The sequence below is a fragment of the Orycteropus afer genome, unplaced genomic scaffold, assembly GCF_000298275.1.
Source record: "Orycteropus afer afer isolate SDZICR_OR568_19922 unplaced genomic scaffold, OryAfe1.0 scaffold00006, whole genome shotgun sequence".
Classification (NCBI taxonomy): domain Eukaryota; kingdom Metazoa; phylum Chordata; class Mammalia; order Tubulidentata; family Orycteropodidae; genus Orycteropus; species Orycteropus afer.
In genome coordinates, this window is record NW_006921593.1 from 2,883,815 (window position 1) to 2,909,345 (window position 25,531).

A 25,531-nucleotide genomic window follows, 5' to 3' on the forward strand; every position below is an offset into this window, starting at 1 on the left:
AGTCTTCTGAAACCAACAACCAGAGAACAGCTTTTGCTAGTTGTAAAAGGGCAATTCACCACTTGTCTGTCAGTTTATCCTACTGTGGTGCTTGCATGTTGCTGTGAGACTGGAGGCTATGCCATTGGTATTTCAAATACCAGCAGGGTCATGCATCGTGGACAGGTTACAGCAGAGCTTCCAGACTAACAAAGGCTCAGAAGAAAGAAGGGGCCATCCACTTCTCAAGGAATTGGCCAGAGAAAACCTTATGAATAGAGTATAACACTGTCTGATATATTACTGGAAAACTTTATTAATAGCCCTGAAAGATTGTCCGATATAGTGCCAGGAGATGAGCCCTTCAGGTCAGAAGACACACAAAATAGAACTGGGGGAGAGCTGCCTCCTCAGAGTAGGGCTGACCTTGATGATGTGTCCCGTCCCGCGGGACAGTCAACCTAGGACCTGGAGGAGGGGATGGAAATGGAGGGGACAAGAGACACGAAGAATGGAGACAAGTCGAAAGCCCGATCAAGTCTCGTTTATTGAATTTCAAACAAATACTTATATATGGTAAAGGAAAGGGGCAGGATCAAGGAATGGGGTGATGTGACATTGCTGCTGACGGTGAAATAGGGAAACCTATAAAAAATAGATACGTGGCAAGAGGCGGGTAAATTTAAAAGTGCTGAATCACTTCTATACAGAAGTGAAGTGAAGGCTCAAGACAGGTCTCGAAACTCAAACTTAGGTCTGAAGATGTCCAACAGGCCCAAAACAAAGAAGGGAAGTATTGTGACCTTGTTACGATGAATAGAATGCCGTGGTGCGGCTCTCCACAATGATGGAGGTGAAGTAAAGCTTTTGGGACCTCCATTTGCTAATGTGGCATGACTCAAGATGAAAAGAAATACCTGCAAACATCCATTAATAATTGGAATGTACAAAGTATGAATCTAGGAGAATTGAAAGTTGTCAAAAATGAAATGGAACACATAAAGATCAATATCCTAGCCATTAGTGAGCAGAAATGCACTGGTCGTGGCCATTTTGAATCAGACAACCATATGATCTGCTATGCTGGGAATGACAAATTGAAGAGGAATGGCAAGGCGTTTATAGTCACAAAAAATGTTTCAAGATCTATCCTGAAGTACAATGCTTTCAGTGATAGGATAATATCCATATGCTTACAAGGAAGACCAATTAATACTACTACTACTCAAATTTACACACCAACCACCAAAGCCAAAGATGAGGAAATTTAGGATTTTGAGCAACTTCTGTAGTCTGAAATTAACCAAACATGCAATCAAGATGTGTGGATTATCTCTGGTGATTGGAATGCGAAAGTTGGAAACAAAAAACAGTCACCAGTAGTGGGAAAATATGGCCTTGGTGATAGAAATAACACTGGAGATCACATGATAGAATTTTGCAAGACCTATGACTTACTCATTGCAAATACCTTTTTTCAACAACAGAAATGGTGTATATACTTGTGGACCTCGCTATATGGAGTACACAGGAGTCAGATTGACTACATCTGTGCAGAAAGGTGATGGAGAGAATCTCAATATCTTCAGCCAAAACAAGGCCAAGAGCTGACTGTGGAACACACCATCAACTGCTCATAGACAAGTTCAAGTTGAAGCTGAAGACAATTAAAACTAGTCCTCCATGGGAGCCAAAATATGACCTTGATTAATATCCCTCCTGAATTTAGAGACCATCTAAACAATAGATTTGATGCATTGAACATTAGTGACCGAAAACCAGACGAATTGTGGGATGATACCAAGAACATCATCCATGAAGAAAGTAAAAGGTCATCAAAAACAAGAAAGGAAGAAAAGACCAAAATGGATGTCAGAAGAGACTCTGAAATTTGTCCTTGAATGGAGAGTAGCTAAAGTAAGTGGAAGAAATGACAAAAGAGCTGAAAAGAAGATTACAAAGAGCAGCTCAAGAAGATAAAGTCAATTATTAGAATGAAATGTGCAAAGACCTGGAGTTAGAAAACCAAAAGGAAAGAACACACTTGACTTTTCTCAAGCTGAAAGAACCAAAGAAAAAATTCAAGCCTCGAGTTACAATATTGAAAGATTCTATGGGCAAAATATTGAATGATGCAGGAAACATCAAAAGATGGTGGAGGGAATACACAGAGTCACTGCACCAAAAAGAATTGGTCAATATTCATCCATTTCAGGACGTGGCATATGGTACCATGGTATTGAAGGAAGAAGTCGAAGCTGCACTGAAGAAAGTGGCAAGAAACAAGGCTCCAGGAATTGACTGCATACCCTTTGAGATGTTTCAGCAAATGGATGCCATGCTGAAGACTCTCACTCGTCTATACCAAGAAATTTGGAAGACAGCTACCTGGCCAACTGACTAGAAAACATCCATATTAGTAGTCATCCCAAAGAAAGGTGATCATACAGAACGTGGAGATTATTGAACAATATCATACATAAGTAAAATCTTACTGAAGATAATTCAAAAACAGTTGCAGCAGTATATTGACAGAGAACTTCCAGAAATGCAAGCTAGATTCAGAAGATGGTATGGAACAAGGGATATCATTGCTGATGTCAGATGGATCTTGGGTGAAGGCAAAGAATATCAGAAAGATGTTTACTTGTGTTTTATTGACTATGCAAAAGCATTTAATTGTGTGGATCATAACAAATTATGGATAACGTTGAGAAGAATGGAAATTTTGTACATAGACTAGGAGGCTATCATTCAAACAGGACAAGAGGATACTGCATGATTTAAAATCAGGAAGAGAGTGCATCAGGCTTGTGTCCTTTCATCATACTTGTTAATGGTATGCTGAGCAAATAATCCAAGAAGCTGGACTGTGTGAAGAAAAGTGTGGCATCAGGATTGGAGGAAGACTTATTAACAAACTGCAATATCCAGGCAACACAGCTTGGCTTGCCAAAAGTGAGGATGACTTGAAGCAATTACTGATGAAGATTAAAGACTACAGCCTGCAGTATGGATTACACCTCAACATAAAGAAAACAAAAATCCTCACAACTGGTCCAATAAGCAGGAGCACAATAAATGGAGAGAAGAGTGAAGTTGTCAAAGATTTCATATTACTTGGTTCCACAAACAACACCAATTGAAGCAGCAGTCAAGACATCAGACATTGGATTGTACTGGGCAAATCTGCTGCAAAAGACCTCTTTCAAGTGTTGAAGAGCAAAGACGTCTCCTTGAAGACTAAGGTGTGCCTGACCCCAGCCATGGTATTTTCAGTCGCCTCACATGCATGCGAGAGCGGAACAATGAATAAGGGAGATCAAAAAAGAGTTGATACTTTTGAGTTGTGATGTTGGTGAAGAATACTGAAAGTACCATGGATTGTCAAAAAAAAAAACTAACAAGTCTGTCCTGGGAGAAGTGCAGCCAGAATGCTCCTTGGAAGTGAGAATGGCCAGACTTCATCTCACCTACTTTGGTCATGTTGTCAGAAGGGACCATTCCCTGGAGAAGGGTATCATGCTTGGTAAAATGGAGGGTCAACAAAAAAGGGGAAGGCCCTCAATGAGATGGATTTACACAGTGCTGGGCTCAGGTATAGCAAAGACTGTGAGTTGGCACAGGACGGGGCAGTGTTTTGTTCTGTTTTACATAGGGTCACTGTGGGTTGGACCTGACTTGATGGCACATAACAACAACAACAGGGCAAGAAAGGACAAGAATGGTGTCTCAGGGAGATCCTGTGGATGGATCAGGATGTGAAAGGACCAAACAGGGAAAGAAAACCAAGAAGTGGTTGCAAGGATCCAGGAAGGAGGTAATAGTGAGAAAGGCAAGGAATCAGGCTAGCCAGGTCAAACAGGCCCCTGAGTCAATGCCTCTGAAAGTTAAGCCTGCATGCAGACCACCACATAAATCTGGCTGCTGTTGTCAGAAAGCTGATGAGTTGGCAAGCCAGGGGCTTGGGTGAGATAAAGAGGCTACAAACTAAAGGCCCTAAGCTTGATGAGTTATAAATGCTGATAAACCTCCGGATTGTTCCTTCACGTCTCTCCTTAGGTGCCCACCAGGTCCAGAGCGTGTGCAATAAAAGTCAGCATGACCAGTGAAGTAACCTTCTACCAGAGGTAGGCAAGAACAAGTATCTCTCACTGGGACTCGAACTGAGGCCCTGAGACATCTTAACTTGAACCTCAGAACCTCACCCTTTTTGTGAATAAAGATGATGCCTCTTTTCTGCCGAACACCCTTTATAAGCCTTAGGAATCCCTTTGTTCGGTGAGAAACCCAAGGCTAACATAGGTGAAAGCCCCTCTCTGTCTCTCCCTCGTGATCCCTCCTCCCCCCCCCCCCCGTAATCAACTTTGTTTAGTGTGGACATTTTCTCCTGTTCAATTCTTTGTCAGTAGAAGGCGAGGACCCCTGCTCAGAGTCCCAGGCATCCTGCTAACAATATGGGCCTGGACTTGGGGGTGGCTTGGGGAGTAGTGGTAAGTGTTTGACTACTAACTGAAGAGTCGCTGGTTCAGAGCCACCCAGGGGTGGCTCAAACTCATCCAGAAGCACTTTGGAAGAAAGGCTCCGTGATTTGCTTCTGAAAAGTCACAGCCATGGGGTGTGGTTCTACTGTAAATACATGGGGTCACCAGGAGTTCCAATTGACTTGAGGGCAACTGGTTTTTGGAGAGTAGAAAGGAAGCTGAAAAGGAGATTTTTTTAACAACAACAACAAAAAAAAAACACTTTAATTTGAAATAATTATAGATTAAAGAAAGTTGGGGAAAAAAAATTGCACAAGGAGTCCCCATATGTCCTTCACCTAGTTTCCCCATTGGGAACATCTTGCATAATTATAAACCAAACTCCCTGACAAAGGGTCGATTCAGACTCATAGTGACTTTATAGGACAGAGAACTGTCCCACAGGTTTTCTAAGGCTGTAAATCTTTCTGAAAGCAGACTGCCTCACCTTTCTCCCATGGAACTGGTTGGTTCAAACCACCAACCTTTTGGTTAGCAGCCCAATGCTCTAACCACTGTGCCGCCAGAACTGCTTTGCATAACTGTGGTAAACCAAAACCAAACTCAATGCTGTCAAGTTGACTCCAACTCCTAGCAACATCATGTGTTACAGAGTAGAACTGCTTTGTAAGGTTTTCTTTGCTGTAGTCTTTACAGAACCAGTTTGCCAGACCTTTCTTCCACAGAGTTGCTGGGTAGGTTCAAACTGCCACCTTTTAGGTTCGCAGAAAATTGCCAACCCCCTTGAGCCCAGGGCCCCGCATCACTATAGTACAATATCAAAACCAGGAAATACAATCTACACAGCTTACTCAGATTTCACCAAAAAAGAGAGATTCTGAAAGACTTATTGATAGACTTTGGATTAGACTCACAGATCTTCCAGGAAGGTGACAGAAAGCTTGTGGCATTCATGGGGAGTTTGACTGGAGTGGGAATGTTCCCCGAGCAGACATGATCCGTGGGCTTTCCAGCCTAGAGCCTGTCAAGGTACCTTGACCAGGAAGCCCTGTCTCAAACATTTCCACCCTCCCTGATGAGCCTTCCCTGTCAGTCCAGGCCCTCTAGCTGTTAGAAGAACTCTCTGAGGAGAGAGACTGCTGCAGACAGACATACCCACAGCCCCGGGTGAGGAAACAGATCCAGTCAGAGAGCAAACAGAGAAGCCTCATTTCCTTCCCTTTTGGCTTTTGGGGGCATTGGCATTGTCTCAACTGTGGGCAGTTGGGGTGGGGGAGGCGGTGCAGAGGGGGCATCCAGGGCATTTTAGGGCACGTCCTCTCTCATTTGTTTTCAGGACCTCCATTTGCTGATGTCGCATGACTCAAAATGGGAAGAAACAGTTACAAACATCCATTAATAATCGGAACATGGAATGTACAAAATACAAACGTAGGAAAATTGGAAGTTGTCAAAAATTAAATGGAATGTGTTAAGATCGATAGCCTATGCATTAGTGAGCTGAAATGGACTGTTTTTGGCCATTTTGAATCAGACAACCATATGATCTACTATGCCAGGGATGATAAAGAGGAATGGCGTGACATTCGTCATCACAAAAAAATGTTTCAAGATCTATCCTGAAGTACAATGCTGCCAGCGATAGGATACTATTCATATGCCTATGAGTAAGACTAGTTAATACTACCATTATTCATATTTACACACTACCAAAGCCAAAGACCAGGAACTCGAAGATATTTACTAACTTCTGTAGTCTGAAACTGACTAAACATGCAATCAAGATGTATTGACTGTTACTGGTGATTGGAACGCAAAGGTTGGAAACAAGGAAAAATCACCAGTAATTGGAAAATACAGCTTTGCTGATAGAAATGATGCTGGAGATTGCATGGTAGAATTTTGCAAGACCAAAACCTTATTTATTACAAATGCCTCTTTTCAACAATGTAAATGGCGGCTATACATGTCGACCTCACCAGATGGAATACACAGGAATCAGATCGACTACATCTATGGAAAGAGGCAATGAAGAAGCTCAATATCTTCAGCCAGGAGCTGACTGCGGAACGGACCACAAACTGCTCATATGCAAGCTCAAGTTGAAGCTGAAGACAATTAAAACTAATTAATGAGAGCCAAAATATGATCTTAATTATATCCCACCTGAATTAAGAGACCATCTGAAGAACAGGCTTGATGCATTGAACATCATTGACCGAAAACCAGAGGAATTGTGGGATGATACCAAGAACATCATCCATGAAGAAAGCAAAAAGGTCATCAAAAAGACAAGAAGACCAAAATGGATGTCAGAAGAGACTCTGAAACTTGCCCTTGAACAGAGAGTAGCTAAAGCAAATGGAAGAAATGACAAGATAAAAAAGCTGAACAGAAGATTTCAAAGAGCAGCTTGAGGAGACAATTATTATAATGAAATGTGCAAAGACCTGGAGTTAGAAAACCAAAAGGGAAGAACACACTCAGGATTTCTCAAGCTGAAAGAACTGAAGAAAGAAAAAATCTAGCCTCAAATTGCAATACTGAAAGATTTTGTGGGCAAAATATTGAGTGGTGCAAGAAACATCAAAAGAAGATAGAAGGAATACAGAGAGTCACTGTACCAAAAAGAATTGGTTGATGTTCATCTATTTCAGGAGGTGGCATATGATCAAGAACCAATGGTATTGAAGGAATAAGTCGAAGCTGCACTAAAAGAATTGGCAAAAAACAAGGCTCCAGGAGTTGATGGAATACACGTTGAGATGTTTCAATAAACAGATGCCATACTGGAGGCACTTATTCATCTATACCAAGAAATTTGGAAGACAGCTACCTGGCCAACTGACTGGAAGAGATCCATATTTGTACCCATTCCAAAGAAAGGTGATCCCACAGAATGTGGAAATTATTAAACAATATAATTACTATCACACACAAGTAGAATCTTGCTGAAGTATATTGACAGGGCACTCCCAGAAGTTCAAGCTGGATTCAGAAGAGGATGTGGAATGAGGGATATCATTGCTAATGTCAGATGTATCTTGGCTGAAAGCAAAGAATACCAGAAAGATGTTTACTTGTGTTTTGTTGACTATGCAAAAGCTTTGGACTGTGTGGATCATAACATTATGGATAACATTGAGAATGATGGGATTCCAGAACACTTAATTGTGTCACCCGGTGTGGTATGCACCCACTTGCACCCTCCTAGTGACACCACTGGGAATCTGGCTATGAGAGTGATGGACCTATGTTGGCATCTCAAGTGGCACTGGCTGGTGTCACTCCCATCTGCGGCCCTGGCTCACCAGGCTGCCCAGCCATTCAACCAATGGGAGGGGAGTAGGATGGCAACCCAGCCCCTCCTCCCCAGGGTCAGCCATGGTGGGTGAGCAGTCTCTTGTTCCTTGGCTCACCTTTTTCTCTTCCCCCAGCCAACTTTCTAAACCCAAATCCCAACATTACCTCCTCTTCTCAAACCTCCTTATTGACTCTAGGGACCAGTCCCCATTTCTGAGGTGGCCTTTAAGGCTCATCCCCATCTCCAGCCTTATTTCTTCCCACTTCCCCCAGCACAATTCATTGCCCTAGGCCTGCCTTGCCTGGTCCTGCTCCCCTTTGCACCTGGCCTGCATTACAGCTTCCTCCCTTCCTCATCCTCTAAGTCCCGAGTCATTCTTTGAAGGCAGCCGAAATGTTAGAGCCTCCAAGAGCCTCCTGAAAGAAGCCATTCATCCATTCAATGAGCATTTACTGAGCACCTACTACGTTAGTAGTAGTTACTGCTAGAAAATGAGGATGCTGTGAACAGAGGAGACACATTTATAACCCTCATGGTTGTGAGACACCATGTGATGGAAGTTCTGTCCACTTGTTGGGCTGGTGGCAGCCATGATGGGCTGGCTTCATGCACGAGTGTGCAGAGTGCAGCCAGGCTGAGAGGGCCTTCTCCCAGCCCTGGATTGTAAGTGTTTACTTTTCTTTAATTTTTTTTTTTCTTTTTTTAATATCATCACATAGTTCAAAATTCTATGGGAATGTAGCACACCTATCTTCATTGCAGCCATATTCACAATAGCAAAAAAATGGAAAAAACCTAAGTGCCTGTCAACAGACGATTGAATAAACAAACTATGGTACATACATACAAGGGAACAATGTGCAACATTAAATAACAACAATGAATCTGTGAAACATCTCACAGCATGGATGAACCAGGAGAACATGATGCTGAGTGACATAAGCCAATCACAAGATGGCAAATATTGCATGAGATAGTTATTATAAAAAGTCAAGAAAAGATTTCTTCAAAAAGGGAATAATATAGTGGACACTTGTCCTTCTCCCCTGTCCCCAGCTACCCAGGTCTCCTGCTAGAGGCAGCAAGTGTTACTGGCTTCCCAGTTGATAGGCATCTAGGTTGGTTCTGATCCTTTGCTGTCACAGACAATGCTGGAATAAGTAATCTTGTTCACAGGTATAACTGCACATGTTTGAGTATATCCACCCACACATCTGAAGATGTCTCTCCACCAGTGGCTGTTAAGTTGATTCCAAATCATGGTGACCTCATGGGTGTCAGAATAGAACTGCTCCACAGGGTTTTCAGTGGCTGACTTCACCAAGCCTTTCTTCTGAGGCAGATTTGGGTGTACTCACACTTCCAACATTTCAGCTAGCGGCCAAGAGTGTTAACCATTCACCTAGGCCACCAGGAAAGGGAACAACAAGATGGCTCCCCATTTCTGCCCTGGTTAGTTCTGTGTGAGCAGACAGCCTTGACTTCAAGCCTTTGCAGCTCAAGCAGAACTAGGGGAGGAGGTACTTAGGAACAAGCAGTTGGATTCAGAGGTTCCATCCTGACTCTCCTAGGCTTGGTGATTCCAGGTCAAGGTCACTTTGGTGATCCTGCCCCTGAACTCCATCAGCCACCTGCGGTGTAGTAAATTTCTAGCCATAAGTCTTTGTAAACTCTGTGGTGGAATTTGCTGTGAGCAACTGAGGAGTTCCTGATTGTAAAAGTTATCCACCTGAGGTATTTCTGTTGGGAGTGGCACAAAGCAATGTTCTGGGAGGTTCACTCTCTCTCAGGTGCTTAGAATTCTGTTGTTATGATTGGCTAGTTAGGCACTCTGCCAGGCTCAGAAGGAAGCCTCCTAGAGGCAGAAATCTCTCTGACTGCTGGGTGAGAAGAACGTGCTGCTGAGAGAAACACGCTCCTGAGAGATATGTACTCCTGAGAGACACATGCTCCTGAGAGACATGCGCTGCTGGGAAAGAGACATGCATTGCTGAGTGAGACACCGAGGGACATGCACTCTTGGAAGAGAGATGTGAGAGACTGTTAGCTGAGAGATGGCGGGCTGAGAGAGACTTGAGAGTTTTTCCTGAACTTGAATTGTAGCCTGGTGCTTCCCTAATAAACCCCATAATATGTGAGTTCTGCGTGGCCACTGCAGTGAATTATCAAACCCAGCAGAAAGGTGGTGAGTGCTGTGGGAGGAATAGTTAGTGTCAGGGTTGGTGAAAGGGCTGGAGGGAGGCAGCATGTCTAGCCTCATAGGAATAGGCCTTGGGCTACTGATGGTGATTCTATCTTCCTCTTGTGGGGTTACAGGAGGTAAGAAAATGTGGCCTCCTTGCCTGTTTAGCACCACCCTTCCCAGGCCCTCTATACCGACAGGCACAGCCAGACCCATCCTCATTGCAGTCTGCAGTTAACTCCAGCTCCTTCCTTCCAGTTGCTCGAGCCAGAAACCCGAGTCATTTCTACTCCTCTCCCAAAGTCCTATTGGAGCGACTTTGCAGAACATTTATAGCGTCCAACCTCTTCCCATCCCCATTCTTGCCCTCATCCCAGCACATCACCTCTCCCTGGGATGACTACAACAGCCCCATCACAGTATATTCTCAACACAGCACCCAGAGATTAAAACAAAACAGAACACAACACAACACAACATTGCTGTTGAGTTGAATTCCAACCCTATAGGGCAAAGTAGAACTACCACATAGGATTTCCAAGGCTGTAAATCTTTATAGAAACAGACTCCCACATCCTTCTCTTGCAGAGCAGCTGGTGGCTTTGAACTGCTAATCTTCATAATTAGCAGTCAAGCATTTAATCACTGTGTCACCAGCGTGGATCCTGTTACAAAGTTACATCTGGTCTTGTCTCATCACTACTCAAAAACTTCTAGTGGCTTCCCACTTAGAGTAAAAACTGAAGTCCTTTCAGGCCCCACCAGGCCCTCCACAATCCCACCTCCACTACCAACATGCTTTTCTCCATCCCAGAGCAAGACAAGTCACAGTGACACACTGGCTGGCAGTTTTTGTTTTTATTGGTCAAGAACTCTTTACAAAACCCACACACATGTCCACACACACACACACACACACACACGCAAGATGCCTGCCCTGCTCTGGCCACTCCTTGGCCTGGGGTCTCCGAGGGTCACCTAGGGGAAGCCATCATGTAGCCCCGCCAGGATCTCTTGCTTCTCTGCTCAGGAGTGGAGGCCCAGGTCCCACCTGCAGGGGAGCAGGTGGGAGGAACAGGGAAATGGCATCATCCTCTTCCCTCTTCCAAGCTCCCTGAGTTGCCAGCCTAGGCGGCAAGTGTCCCAGCTGGGAAGGCCTGGGCACCATCTTCTGGTTGAACCTTCCCCACCCCCATTTTGCAGCCTGGAAAATGGAGGTAAGGAGGGAGTATGAGTGGCCCAAGGTCACAGTGTTAGCGGTGGGGAAGGGAACAGAATTCAGCTCTCCTCTGCACCATGCTTCCAGAAGGTGGCATGAGTTTGCACACTGGGCCCTGCTTGATACTCAGGGAAGGGACAGCCAGGGCTTGGGCAGGAGGAGAGTGCCCAGAAGTTGTCCCTGGAGCCCATCACCAGGGAGGCGGCCCCTAGAGCAGTGAGTAAGCAGAAGGCCTGGCCAGCACTACAAAGATTTGCCAAGGGTACTCTGTGTGACTGCGCGTGTGGCTTGCTCAGGTATGCGCTCTGGTTCTGTAAGGACACAGGTAGATGTGCTCAGCTGGCGCAGGGAGTTCAGGACAGCTGGTGAGAGAGAGAGAGAAAGATTAATTCACCTTCTGGGGTGAGGGCCCCACTCCTGGCATACTGATGACAAAGGCACAGGGGAGGTACGAGTTGGCCAAGATCGCCAGCCCCTCCTATGACCTCTGTGTGCAGTCGTCTGGTGGCCAGAGGACCACCCACAGGGCATGGTGGGGTGACCAGAACCCCAGGCTGGGTTGGGGGCAGGCTGGAGTGGGGGGTCGAGAAGGGCGCCCTCAGGGCAGGCAGCAGCTCACGTACTTGGCCGGAGTGCAGGCAGGGAGCAGTACTGGTCCAACCAGGCCAGAGAGGTCTGGCGGAGGCTTTGCAAGCTTGCTGTGGACACCATCCCATTGAAGGACTCAAACAGAGGCCGGATGAGGATGCTGAACTGGGCCCAGGTCAAGGAGCAGGCCTGTTGCCCAGCCAGCAGCCCCACCCACCCACATCACCCTGATACTAGTGCCAACTTAGGTGAGGGGCCGGGCACTGCTTAACACCAAACCCCGATGCCCCTTGCTGCAGTCCCCTGCTCCTTCCAAGGCCTGTCTGGCTCTCTGGTTCTCAGCCTCCTCTTCCTGGCTCCTCCATGGCCCTTCTTCCATACTGGACTGTGCCCCATCCTGGGCTCCAGCTCCAGCTCAGTCAAGAGTTTGACCCCAAGAAAGAAGGGCTGTTTATGCACAGGAAGACAGCTTAGGGGGTAGGAGTGCATGGAGGGATGGACACAGGGAAGAGGCAACTATCAGGAGGAAGTGGGAGGGGAGCTGTTGCATTGGGGTAAACTGTAGTCAATGTCATGAGACAACGTGTCTATGAACTGCTGTCTGGAAAGTGAATTTGCTCTGTAAACTTTCACCTAAATCACAATGAAAAAAAAAGAGTTTGACCCCCGAATCAGGCTGAGGGAGTGAGACTCCCTATCTTCTCCTGGCCTCACTTCACTCAGAGTTGAAGTTCTCACCTATCCCCTGGCACTACCCCTGCACCCCCAAGCCCCAGGTCCAAGCGAGGATACCACCCAGAACTTCCAGTTGTGCAGCGTTCGGACCCGGACGTAGTCATCAAACATGTCGCGCATCTGGTCAAAGCGCTGGTGTGTGATGGGCACGCCGGTAGCAGGCAGCTGCTGCTGGCAGAGGCTGGGGCAGGGGCACAGGTGGGTCAGGGGCTAGAGCATGTGGCATGCCTCCTACCCAGTGCCCGCTGCCCCCGGCCTACTTAATGGCTTCATTGAGTTCCTCGATCTGCTCGCGTAGCCGCTGGGCCTCCTCCTGCTTGGCTGCCCGCTCCTGCTGCAGCATGGCGATGTACTGGGCTGTCTTCTGCAGTGTGGTGGCTTTGCTCATCTGTGGGTACCACCTGTGAGGCTCAGGTGCCGAGGTTACCCTGCCCTGGGACCCTGGGATTGGAGGAGGTCCCAGAGGTGGGGGTCCTGGTGTTTAGTCTCAGGTAGGGCCTGGGAAGGGGCCCTGGGGCTCGGGGTACCAGCCTGGGTGGGGCTCACCTTGAGGCTGGGCTGGGCACTGAGCGTGCTCACCAGCCCCTGCAGGGTGTCGAACCCCAGCTTGATGTTAAAACGTCGCTTCTGCTCAGCTGAGATGTGTGTGATGCGCCGGTTCTCGGTCTTGGGGGGAAGACAGTAGGGTGAGCCTAGGAAGGGCCTGGGAGGCCAGGGGGGCAGCAAATGGGCCTGGGGTGCGGGGACGGTGCCCACTTTGTTGTTGTCTGGACGCCCTCGGCTTAGGATGGGTTGGGGTGGGGAGACACTCAGTGTTGTCGGGCCTAGTGCAGAGCTGAGCTCCCCAGACAGCCGCCGCTCACCGCCTATGGCAAGGACAGACAGACGAGAGACAGACTGACACAAGGGAGATGGTGCCATTGCCCTGTTCTTATCCTGACCCCAGATGCAGTCCTCTCTCCTTGTCCTCCCTCTGCCTCCCAGAGTCCCCCAACCCCTGCAATTGCTCTTTACCGCTGAGTGCTGGGGGTGAAAGCCGCTCCACTTTGGGGACAATCAGAGGTCTGGGAGGGGCTGGTGTGGCTGGGCCTAGAGGTGGCCGGGGCTGTGTGGGAGCCGAGGTCAGGGGAAAGATGATGCAGGGGAATTCAGGGACCGTTTCCTGCTGGGGTGGAGAAGGGCGGAAAGTTGGGGTGAATTCCCCGGGCTCACCCATACTTCTCAGTGCCCCCCATCTTACCGGGGACCCTGAGGGCCGGACCGGGGAGCTGGACACAAGTGGTGGATCCAGGGCTTGATCAGGCTTGGCTGTGGACAGGCAGAACTGTGAGGGCTTTGGGGCTGGCCCCAACCCCATGCCCCAAGACCCATCCTTCTCCCCACCCCCGTAGCCCACACTCCTCTGGGGTACATGGCCCTTGTCCCTGATTCCTTACCACCCTGTTCCCCCTGAAGCTACTCCTTAACCTTCTCCGTCTGCTCCCATGGGCTCCCTGCCTGTGTGGTCCCCCATCCCCATTGGCCCTGTCCTTCTCACCTGCAGTGAGCAGCTGTGTGAGGCAGGGGTTGGTGTCCCCTGCAGTGACATTGGGGCTGGCAGTGGCAGGGGCCAAGGGGGTGGGGCTGGGCTTCTGCCCTCTTGGGCATTGGGCGTGAGGCTTGCCTCTGGGCCGTGTACCCAGGGGCACTGCAAAACGCTGCCCAAATGCAGGCTCCGGATACCCTGAGGGCACAAAGTCTACAGGGAAGGGGGATGGGGCAGGGCCAGAGCCAGGCTGCTGGCTAGATGGGAAGGCTGAGGGAGCAGGCAGGGGAGACACTCCTGCAGCAGGAGGGACAACAGGGAAAGGAAACCTGGGAGAGAACAGGGGTTCTTCCTGTAGCAAAGCAGGGGGTGCAGCCATAGGAGGGAAGGGGGCTGGAGGGCAGGGCTCCAGGTCAGGCACCTTGTTTGGGGCAGAATAGTGGAGGAGGGGTGGGGGCATGGGAGTGGGTGGAAGCTTGGGCTTGAGGTCTTCAGGAAGGAGGAAATCAGAGTTCAGGTAGGCACTGGAGTCCAAGGGGTCAGGGCAGCCGTTCGGAGCCTGGTTGGGGGGTACACACAGACAGATGCTCAGAGAGCAGGGAGGACAGCTGCCCTGACTGAGCTCTGGACAGGGCACTGGGGAGAGAGGACAAATGACTCTCTCAACACCCCACCACTACTAGCACCATCGGGGCCTGAACACATTAATGCATAAATCCGGCATGACAAAGAATGTCAGTCCTCCTGTTCATTCATTCCACTAACTCATCCATCCATCCATCCATCCTCCTCCATCCATCCTCAATCCACCTTCCATCCATCCATCCATCCATTCTCCATCTATCCACCCTCTATCCATCCATCCTCCATCCACCTACCCACTCTCTCACCCATGAGGTAGCTCATGTACCTATCTCTCCACCAGGCCGCCAGTTTATCCAATCATCTAGCGTGCCTTCCTTCATCCACCTACCCACCCATGTTGCTGTCAGGTGCCATCAAGTTGATTTCGACCTATAGGAATCCCTGTATAGAGCAGAACAGCCTCATCGAGTTTTCTAGGCTACAATCTATGGGAACAGATCGTCATGTCTTTCTTGCACAGAGTGGCTGGATGAGTTTAAACCACCAAACTTTTGGTTAGCAGTCAAGTGCTTAACTGTTGTGCCACCAGGGCTCTTTGCTCATCATAATGTATCTATTGACCATCCATACCCTCACCAGCCATTCATCCACCTACTAGCCCATTCACAGATCTACCAAACTATCCATCTACTAATCTACCCCCTAGCCCACCCATTCAACCAACCACCTGCTGACCCACATATTCACCAACCATGGATCCACCCACCTCCATCTACAACTCATCTATCCTTTTACCAACACACTTATCTACCTGGCCACTCATTTGCTTCCTCATTGGTCAACCATTTACTTAGTGCCTGCTATGTGTCAGACTGTGCTAGGGGCATGGGATGCAATCCAGCAAGGAGCTCATAGCCTGAGGGCAGCAAGGGGCACCTTAACTATCAACTACAAGAGCACCTGAAAAGTGGTAAGGGAGGAAATGACACCTAACCCAGCAGTGAGGGCATTATCTGAATTGGGCTGGGAGTTCTTGAACCCAAATGGTGGACTCACTGTTTCCTGAGCATTCTGGCTCAGCTCCATCCTGCCTCCATGCATTTGCTCGTTGCCGTCCCTCCCAAGGCCCTCTGCTGGTCTGGCTCTCTCTCTGTCTAAACCAGACCATTCACCAAGGCCTAGAGATCTTTCTCTCCCACGAAGTCTTCCTTGGGAAGGCCCTGCTCTGTGCTCCCCCACCCTCAGGCTCCCTCCCACATCCACTGTGTCCAGTTCTGCTCCACGGGATCGAGATGGGGTCCTCTGTCCCTTCCAGTCTCCCTGTCAAGCAAGCACGGGGCTGGGCACTTGGTTGCCATAACCACCTCTTGAACACGGAGTGCACAAGGCCAGGAGGTGAGCTGGGCAGAGCTGCTGGGGGAGCGAGCTCACCTGCAGGCGGCTGCCTGAGAGGTGGGCCATGCCCATCGACGGGGTGGGAGGCACCTCCTGGCTCGGGATCCCACTGCTGAAGAGGGAGTCAGCCATGGGGTTGAAACCAGAGGACTCTGGGAAGTTTGAAGGCATGGGCGTCTGTGGAGGGCGGTAGTTGGTGAAGAAATCTGAAATTCAGACACACAGAGTTGGCCGCAGTTAAGGTTCAGGCAGGAGCTGGCGACAGTGGGAAGCAGAGTGGCCGGGCGCCCTCTCCCCAGGCTGGGCGGGCAGTGGGGTGGGGGCCCGCAGACGGGAGTGGGGGTGCTGGCTTCCACAGGAGATTGTGAAACTGGGAGAGTTTCTGTCTCGTTCAGGGGAAGCAGCAGCCTGGGTGGGATGGGCCTGAGTGGGAGCCAGAAGGGAGGTGGGGTGTGCGCAGGGACCCCAGGAAGCAGCCTTCCCACAAGGCTCCCACTCTTGGTCCATGAGGACCCTCCCCATCTCCAGGCCTGGGCCGTCCTGCTGTCCTCATCAGCTCTGTTGGGGGTACAGAAAGGAAGGAAGGGGGCCAGCAGAGAGAAGCTGCTGGGAACAGGGCGGGAACAGGGCAGGCCCAAGGGGAGGAGTCCTGGGATGGGGGAGGTTCAGGGGTTGACAGGAGTTCGAGGGGTGAGTTAAGAGGTCAGAGAGGTCAGGAGGTCAGTGATCTGAAAAGGTAGGTTTGTTGGAAGTTCAATGGGTAGGGCTCCAGGATAGGCCTAAGAGTGGGGTGAAGGGTCTAATGGGATGACGGTCAGGGATCAGACTGGGCTCCTTGAGGGCCAGGAGGAGGCTGCTGGCAACCCTGGGTGCACTGGTGGGGGGGCCGGCAGCCAGATTCTTTGGGGTGCAAGTTGCGTAAGACCTGGGCTATTCTGGTTTTGGGAAGCAGCTGCCTGTGGCCTAACCACATCCCCAGCCTGGGTGCCACCCGCCCACCCGCTCCCTTCCGGGCACCTTTCTCTGACCCTGACCAGCCTTCAGTCTGTACCAGCTCCCAAGGCCGGACTGGGCTGGCCAGACCTGACCCTATCTTGGCAGCCCCCGGAGGCCTTGGCTGCGTCTCAGCCCCATATTCCTTCCCTGCCACACCCCAGCCAGGAGTCCTGGTGGGGCCCCTCTCCCAGGAGCCACCTTTAAGGAGACCCAGGACTGGGTCTGATAGAGCCATCCCAAAGCCACAACCCAATGGGGTCAAACTCATGTAACAACTTCACCAGAAGACAAGGGGCCTATGTGTTGCCAAGTGGCTGAATCTGTGTGTATTAGCGTGTGGTCTGCATGTAGCATCAGTCTGGCAGCTCTACCTGAGGTCTGGGAAGTGGGCCTGATGTGAACACATGGGATGTGCTTGTGTCTGTCATGTCTGAGCGTGTCCTCTGTAAGTCCATGTATGGCCCAGGCCACACCAGGTGTCCTTTTGTCCTGCTGCCTCCCTTTAACAGAGGGGCTGGGTGAGTGGTCATTAATCTTCCACCCCCACCTCCAAGCATCATGGGCCTCGTCACCAGAACCCTGAGGCCTGGGCTCTAGAACCAGCACCATACGTGGGCCTGGCTTGGCTGAAGGTCACAGAACCATTCCCTGCCCACTGCTGCTGCCTCCTGCTCCGGGGGCTCAGGCAAGTCTTGGATCCCCTGCCCACAGGTTGCCCATGCTTGCCTCTACCCCTGCAGCCACCGAGAGAAGTTGCTTCCTAGCCCCAGCCACCCAGGAAGCCCAGGGAGTCCCTCCCTAAGCGCCTATGCCCTCTCTGACATGCTACCCCCTCCCAGAGCTCCCTTCACCGAGTCCTCTGCTCACCGAGCCCCTCCCTCCACAGGTCTGGTTCCCTGTCACGTGAGGGGCTTCAGGGTCAGTCTAGAAGCAGCACTGGTAACGGGGTACTCCCTTGCCCTCCCAACATACTTAGCTTTGAGACGGCCACAACGGCCGCACACTCTTACCCTAGCTTACCCTTGCTGGTCCCCACCCCAGCAGCTACCCTGGCTTGAGAGACATAGCTTCCCAGTCCTATCTAGGTCTTGGTTTTACCCAGAGCTTGGAGCAGGGCCAGCTGGGGCTCCTACCTGTGGCAGGGGTCCGTGTGCCCAGGCAGGGGGGCCGCCTTACCAGGCTGGTCTGCTCCCAGGGCACTGCCATCAACACTTCTGCCCCTGTAGCCCCTACCCCCGCCCCAGGCTGGGGGTGGTTCCTCATTCCCTAGTCCCCGCCCCATAGGCCTCCACCTCTTGAATGACAGGCCCAGGATCTTATGGGAAGGAGTGGAAGGATCACTGACACTAAGTCCTTTTTCCCTGGGACCCTCTTTCTGTCTCTGATGCCTTGACTCAGACAGACTGAACCCAGATGTCCACCTGGCCTCTCAACAGCTTCAGTGGCTCCAGATGTAGGACTATGGGGACAGTCTCCAAGCTTGGCAGCTAAGTGGGTGTGGTGCACTGAATTACTTAGTATAGTTTTTCTAGCCATAGTCTTTGTAACTCCTACCAGATTACTGGGTGGGACCATGCAAATAAGGCGTGTAAAACTCTGATGATGGGATTGGTTAGTTTTGTTACCTTGCCAGGCTTAAAAGGAGCCTTCCTAGAGGCAGAAAGGGAGCTCTGATAGCGTATTGCCTAAGGCACTTGACTGCTAACCAGAAGGCTAGTAGTTCAAACCCACCAGCCACTCCTCTGAAGGAAGGTGGGGCAATCTACATAACGACAACAGAGGCAGAAACGGGGATCTCACTGCCTTTGAGACAGAAGAGCTGGCGGTGAAGAGGAGCGTAGCCCGGGAACAGAGATCCCTGCACTGGACCTCCTTGGCAGAGATGCCCTGGCAGAGATGCCCGGCTAAGACTGCGGTAGTGGAACCAAGAGGCAGGAGACAGTGGCAGGCTTTCAAGTGGCCCACTGAGGGAGAAAGCTGAGTGCCCTCGAACAGGGAGTCTTGCTGGTAGAGTGAGATGCACTCACCGGGCAGAGGTCAAAAAGCTTTGTAACACTTGCCCGAGCAGAGCAGAGGCCAGGCCAAGAGGCCGAGGACACGGCAGAGGGGACGCTGTCCTGATTGAAGAGTTGTATCCTGAGCACATTCCTGAACCCGAACTGTAGCCTGTTACTTCCCTAATAAACGCCATAATCGCGAGTATTGCTGTGAGTTCTACGTGGCTATGGCAACGAATTATTGAAACCAGCAGATAAGTAGTGAGTGCCAGAGGGTGATGTGGGGTGGAGGGATGGTTGGTGTCAAAATTGTTGAAAGGCTAGAGGGTGGCAGCGTGTCTGGCCTCACAGGAATAAACCTCGGGTTGTTGCCGGTGACTCTGTTTCCCCCTTAGGAGGTTGGAGGAGATCATAAGATGCCGTTCCCGTGCCCTTTGTGCGGCAAAGAAGAGAGTGTTATGAAAATAACACAAAAGACACTGTGGAGGTGTGCAGACACAGAGTATGGTTGCAGGGACACGTGCACAACCCGTGGTCTTCAAGGAGAACGAGTGGGTGAATGGGGTCAGGAGAGGGCGGGGGAAGCTTACTTAAAAAAGCATCACAAGATACAAGGCTTGGGACTTGCTTTAAAACATCAAGAGAGAAGTGGGGAGGTCTCATGAAATAAGACTGGCAGACAGCTGATAAATGCTGCAGGTAGGGTGGGTACATGGGCTTCAAACTAACCTCTCCCTACTTGGGTGCAGGTTGCAAACTTTCTTTAACTAATCATTTAAAAATGCATTACATAAATAATAAACAAACCCAAACAAATCAAAATTCCTCTCTCCCCTGAGAGTCCGGCATCCACAGCTTTCCTGGAATGGGAGAACGCCTTGCCTGAAGCTTCAAAGCCCCTAGCTCCTTGGCTAGGTAGCTTGTCTGGGCCTGCCCTGGTCCAAGGCCAAACAAACCACATCCCAAGGACAGATGGAGGAAGACCTAGGAAATCACCCCGACCATTGGCCACCAGCCTGGGAGGGGCCTGTCGCACCTGAGATCTCCATGAAGTCATCCAGGCTGGGCTGCAGTGGTGTCAGGTCCGGCTGGATCATGTCAGCGTTGCCCACATAGGCTGGAGGGACAGGAGTAGCATGCGCTGGGGGCACTGCCCTTCCCCAGCCCCAGCTAGCCTCCCTCGGCTGCCTGGATTGTCAGAGGCCTGAGCCTCTCTCTCCCCAGAGAGAGGCTCCCTGGACGCAGGCCCTCACCATCCTCATGGGGCAGCTGCAGGGGTGCAGCGCTGGGCTGAGTCATGGTAAAGAGGGTGTCAGAGATGTCAGACAAGAAGCAGTCGAGGTCCAGGCGCTGCCGTCCACTGGGCTCCTCCTCTGGGCCCCCCAGCAACACAGGCATCATGCTGGAAAAGAGCTGTTCCTGCCATAGCTCCGACGGCTGCCAGCCCCGCTCCCTCTAGGGAGACACATTGTTTGTTATAAGTGCAGGAGGGTGCCTCTCCCCACACGGCCCTGCCTGGGGGGCAAAGTGGTGAGTCAGCCGGAAGCGCTCTGTGGACACAGCCCCTGGTGGGCCTTTTCTGTTGCCTGGAAGACCAGGCCACCCCACTGGCCTCCAACAACTTCCCCCAGGAGATGGACTGGGATGGGCCTACTGAACAGCTTAGGGTCCCTTCCTGTCTCCTACACCTTTTCCTGTCCGGGACCCTGCTTCCCCAACACCTGCTCAGGGAACCAGAAGGCTTGGGGTCCCTCCACTGCTGCACCCTCCAAAGCTTCCGTTCACAAGGGGACAAGGGCTCAACCACAGGGACAGCACTCAGCCCCATTCTCTTCACCTCCCACTTGCGTCCTCAGCCACTGCCCTGCTCACCCATCGGAAGCTGTGATTCTCTGCGGCCAGGGAACACTCACCTGCTTAGGGGCCAGGAAGTCAACGTCCCTGAACCGACGCAGCTGCAGGGACACAGAGGTGGATGCTGGCTCCCTTGGCCCTTCCTTCGCCACTACCCCCAACGCCTCCTCCACGCACAAGCTTCCACCCAGATCAATGGGATCCCCCACTTCCCCTCTGAAGCACCCTCCCAGGTAAGAAGGCTGCGAGGAGACCCTGTGCCCACACGGTGGCGCTGTCGGCTGTGTCTCCAAAGAAGCGCTCTCTATAGAGTGGCGGTGGCCCTGCACCCCAGGGGGAAGGTCTGGGGCCTCGCTTGGACCCCCACTGACCCGCTTCTTGTAGTAGATCCGCCACTTGTGGTACTCGCGCATCACCACCTCGATGCGCCGCTTCCAGTAATTCCCCTCCAGGACGACGGCCTGAGGAGGGTCGAGAAGGGGGCTCAGAGTGAGGGCTGGCATTGTGCCCAACATCCCACCCTTCACCCAATCCCCATCTAGGGCCAGCCCCTCCTGACCGGCGGGGTAGGAGCCAGGTTTGGTGGGGAGGCAGGGGGGTGGGCGGTCCCGGAGACCCAACTACCTCCGGTTTCCGGTGCTCGTCAGCTTCAGGACCCTGCAAGGGTGTCACGAAGCCACAGACGGGGCTCTTCCTGCGTTCCACATCTAAGGGAAGGGGGTCCTGGTCAGGGGGCGCTCAGCTCCCCATCCCCCATCCCAAGGGAACTCCCACCCAGGTAACACACTGCAAAATTCTGCCGGGCCTTCATTGTACTGGCATCACTAGGGTGGTGGCTGTCACCCAGGGCAGTAACTGGTGGTGTCACCACCCACCCACTCCCCACCATGGATTTCCTCCCATACTAGACGGTACAGACTCCTTAACAGTGTTTATTATCAATTTTGATCCTAGAATATGTGATAAATGCATTGGTAAATTGCTTAAATGTGATGAATAGTTCTTAGATTATATGAATACTAAACAAATTGTTTTGTAAAATCATTTCACATTGAGTTGCGTTCATTATTAGTTACACGTTATTAGTAAGTGAGCATGCAGACGGAACCAGAAACCACGTGATTCCAAGCATCGCTGTAATTGGGTAATGACAGCTCCGACTGAAGCACCCTAGGGGTTCAGAAAGTAAATTAGCATGGAGTTTTAGCCTTGTAGGTTTAGTGAGACATGTAAGTGGGCTTAAGATCGTTTTGCTATCACTACCAAACCAAACTCACTGCCATTGAGTCAATTCCAATTCATAGCGATCCCCTTTGGGTTTCCAAGGCAGTAAATCTTTACAGAAGCAGATTACCTAGTCTGCTTTCTACAGAGTGGCTGGTGGGTTTGAACCACCAACCTTCTTCTGGTTAGCAGTCAAATGCCTTAGGCACTGCACCACCAGAGCGCCTTATAACTGACTACAGGGCTTGCAGAAAATAATAAACCCCCAGCCATTCCATTACTAGGTATACATCCTAAAGAAGTGAGAGCCATGACAAGAACAGACATATGCACACCCACGTTCATCGCAGCACTATTTACAATAGCCAAAAGATGGAAACAACCTAAGTGTCCATCAACTGAGGAATGGATAACCAAACTTTGTTACATACACACCACGGAATACTATGCAACCCTAAAGAATAACATAGAATCTGTAAAACACCGCATAACATGGATGAACTTGGAGGACATTATGCTGAGTGAAATAAGTCAATTACAGAAGGACAAATATTGTATTAGTCCGTTATTGTAAAAATCAAGGAAAGGTTTATCTATGCAAGGAAATCTTCTTTGTTGGTTACCAGGGGTGGAAGGGGAAGGAGGCAACACTGTTAGACAGGTAGAGGTAAGTATTGATTTGGGTAAAGAGAAGGGCAATGTACCAAATATGAGTGATCACCATGGTGGCACTGAGGAAGAGGAAGACATAGAGAGGTACATGGGAGGTACAGACAACAAAGAGGAACGCTTTTGCACATACAGTACTGTGTTGTCAGTGAAGGCAAACATGGGTATACGGGTGGATAGATGGGTGGACAGGCTGCACTATTAGGTATGTTTGTGAAGCAGGGAGTATACCCAAGACCATGTATAGGGTTGGCAGACAATGGTCCTATAAGTGTATTTGTATGATCTGAATTCCCAGGTGTAGAGCTGATAAGGGACAAGGTTGTAGTTACTTCTTGGTCACAGCCAGCTACCCAAAGGGATCAAGTAGTTGAACCTGTGGGCTTGGGACCATAGTTGCAGGGGACATCAAGCTCAATTGGCATAACATACTACACAAAACATTGTTCCACCTCCTACTTTGGCAAGTAGCGACTGGGATCTTAAAAGCTTGCAAGCAACCATCTAGATGCAACGACGGGTCTCTCCTTGTCCAGAGCAAAGAAGAATGAAAAAAACCAAAGATTCATGGAAACAATTAGTCCTAGCGACTGGTACACCAAGCGATCCTCAGCCTATACGACTATGAGACCAGAAGAACTAGATGGTGCCTGGCTACCACTGTCAACCACTTGGAGGGGGATCTATGTAGGAGATCCTGGATAGAGAGGGAGAACAATATGGAACAAAACTCAAAATCATTTGGGAGAAAAATAAAAGGGGAGACCAGGTTTGGTGGTCTGATAGAGCCTGGTGGAACCACTGAGACTGTGGCCCCTAGCTGCCCTTCAGGTCTGGAACTGAACCCACACCTGTGGCTTCCAGACAAGCAAAAGACAGGCATATGAGTTGAACATTTACCTGAGGTAAATACACTCGTTGGAGGGAACAATCATGGGAGAAAGAAGGGCTGTGTATGCACAGGGAGACAGCTCAGGGGGCAGGAGTGCATGGAGGGATGGACACAGGGAAGAGGTGACTGTTGGGAGGAAGTAGGAGGGGAGCTGTTGCATTGTGGGAAATTGTAGTCAGTGTCATGAGACAAAGTGTATGTGAACTGCTGTATGGAAAGTGAATTTGCTCTGTAAACTTTCACCCAAATCACAATTAAAAAAAAAAAAAATTAATTTAAAAAAAGAAAATAATAAATCACTGCTTCCAAGCACAAAATGTTTGTAGCCAAGTCATTTTGCTGTCACCCCTGATAGTGTCACCCAGTGTGATCCATACCCCCTTAGTGACATTACTGCTTCATCGCCCAGATTAAGTGCTACTTCCTCCAGGAAGCCTTCTGTACTACTCTGGCCCTCTCAAATCACACTCTTCTATACAAAGTGAACCTCTCCCACCTCCTGTGCTTGGAAGCCTAGTAGGTCCCTAGGCAATGTTTGCTGAATGGGACTGTGGGACTGCAGGCCACTGGGAGGGGGCGGCCCCAAGAAGCTCTGGGATCAGACTGGGAGGCCATGGTCCCCTCTGCACTGTCCACCCTTCATCTCAGACAACCACCTTTGCCCACTTCAGGCACCTAGCCCTCTCCGCCCCTCCCAGTCTCCAATCTTGACCCTTTGGCCCATAAACACATTCCAGGCTCTCTCTTATCCCCCTCAACCCCCTCTTCCCTTTGCTATCCCAACTAGTTAACCTTCTACTCCTTCCCATCCGTTCTTTCCCACAAAACTCTGGAAGAGTTGTCCGCACTTGCCACCACTGCCACCACCTCCCAGTCTCATGGGTACCCCTGCGATTCAGCATCTGTCTCCATGCCCCACTGACTTGGTCCTCAAGTCCTCAGTGGCACCAAAACCAAACCCACTGCCATCAAGTCAATTGTGACTCACAGCGACCCCCCCTGGGTTTCTGAGGTGGTACATATTTACGGAAGTAGAGGCTCCATCTTCCTTTTCAGGAGCAGCTGATGCATTTGAACCGCCAACCTTGTGGTTAGCGTCAAATGCCTTAGGCACTGCACCACAGAACACCTTCCCTCAGCTGCACAAGCTCCGAGTAACACCCACCTCCCCCCCCTAAGGCCCAGGAACCTTTCCTCTGTTCTGCTTTCCTGACCACTTTTCACTGACCCCTCTCTGAGGTCCACCCCAGAGCCTCTCATCCTACCCCTGTCCAGCTCCAGATTCACTTACCAGCTGCCTGGGATCCCCCACTAGGAGGTCCCAGAGCTCATCACATTCAGGAAGTGTGGGAATGCCCCTCCAGCCTGTGCCTCCCAAACTCCCACCCACTCCCAGCTTTCCCAGTCTAATCCGCAGACAAGTCGCTCCAACCCCACAGGGCTGCTGACATTTTTTCCATTGTCTCCTGGCCTCTGTCCTCTTACTGTCACCCCTGGTCTGGTGTCATTTCTCACCTGGACCTTGCTGACTCCAGCCTCACATTCCCACCTCCCCACTGCAGCCAGATCAGTCCTTCTTAAAGCACAGTTCCGACCCAGCTCCTCCTGGCTCCCCAACTGTCAGGATGAAGTCCAGACACCTCAGCTTGGCTTTCAAGCCCATCTACCTGGCCTCCATCTGCTTCTCCCACATACATCCAACTTTCAAGATGGCACCCCCTCCAGGAAGCCCTCCCTCCTGCCCCCATGGCCCTGTCTGTCCATCTTGTAAGCCGGTCTCTCTCTCCACCGAGAGGGAAGCAAGAGCTGTGTCCTTTCACCATAAAGCCCCATGGTCTGGCCCGGAGCTGGGCTCATAGCAGGCCTTCAGAAGAAGCATGATTTACACCCAGTGACTTTTCCT

General features: G+C 50.4%; 1 protein-coding gene across 1 annotated transcript in view; it reads right to left on the minus strand.

The window, feature by feature from the left end:
- Positions 1–11,411: 11,411 nt before the first annotated feature.
- Positions 11,412–25,531, minus strand: part of MLXIPL (MLX interacting protein like) — a 49,301-nt gene continuing 35,181 nt past the window's right edge. Inside the window, exons 8-22 of the mRNA XM_007940365.2 lie at positions 21,468–21,550; positions 21,215–21,304; positions 20,903–20,944; positions 20,243–20,444; positions 20,026–20,106; positions 16,033–16,202; positions 14,029–14,575; positions 13,732–13,799; positions 13,506–13,656; positions 13,248–13,357; positions 13,038–13,157; positions 12,752–12,879; positions 12,549–12,672; positions 11,792–11,921; positions 11,412–11,530 (exon numbers count right to left, since the gene is read on the minus strand). Of these exons, the coding sequence (XP_007938556.2) occupies positions 11,412–11,530; positions 11,792–11,921; positions 12,549–12,672; positions 12,752–12,879; positions 13,038–13,157; positions 13,248–13,357; positions 13,506–13,656; positions 13,732–13,799; positions 14,029–14,575; positions 16,033–16,202; positions 20,026–20,106; positions 20,243–20,444; positions 20,903–20,944; positions 21,215–21,304; positions 21,468–21,550 (2,165 nt within the window). The remainder of the gene's footprint in view (positions 11,531–11,791; positions 11,922–12,548; positions 12,673–12,751; positions 12,880–13,037; positions 13,158–13,247; positions 13,358–13,505; positions 13,657–13,731; positions 13,800–14,028; positions 14,576–16,032; positions 16,203–20,025; positions 20,107–20,242; positions 20,445–20,902; positions 20,945–21,214; positions 21,305–21,467; positions 21,551–25,531) is intronic.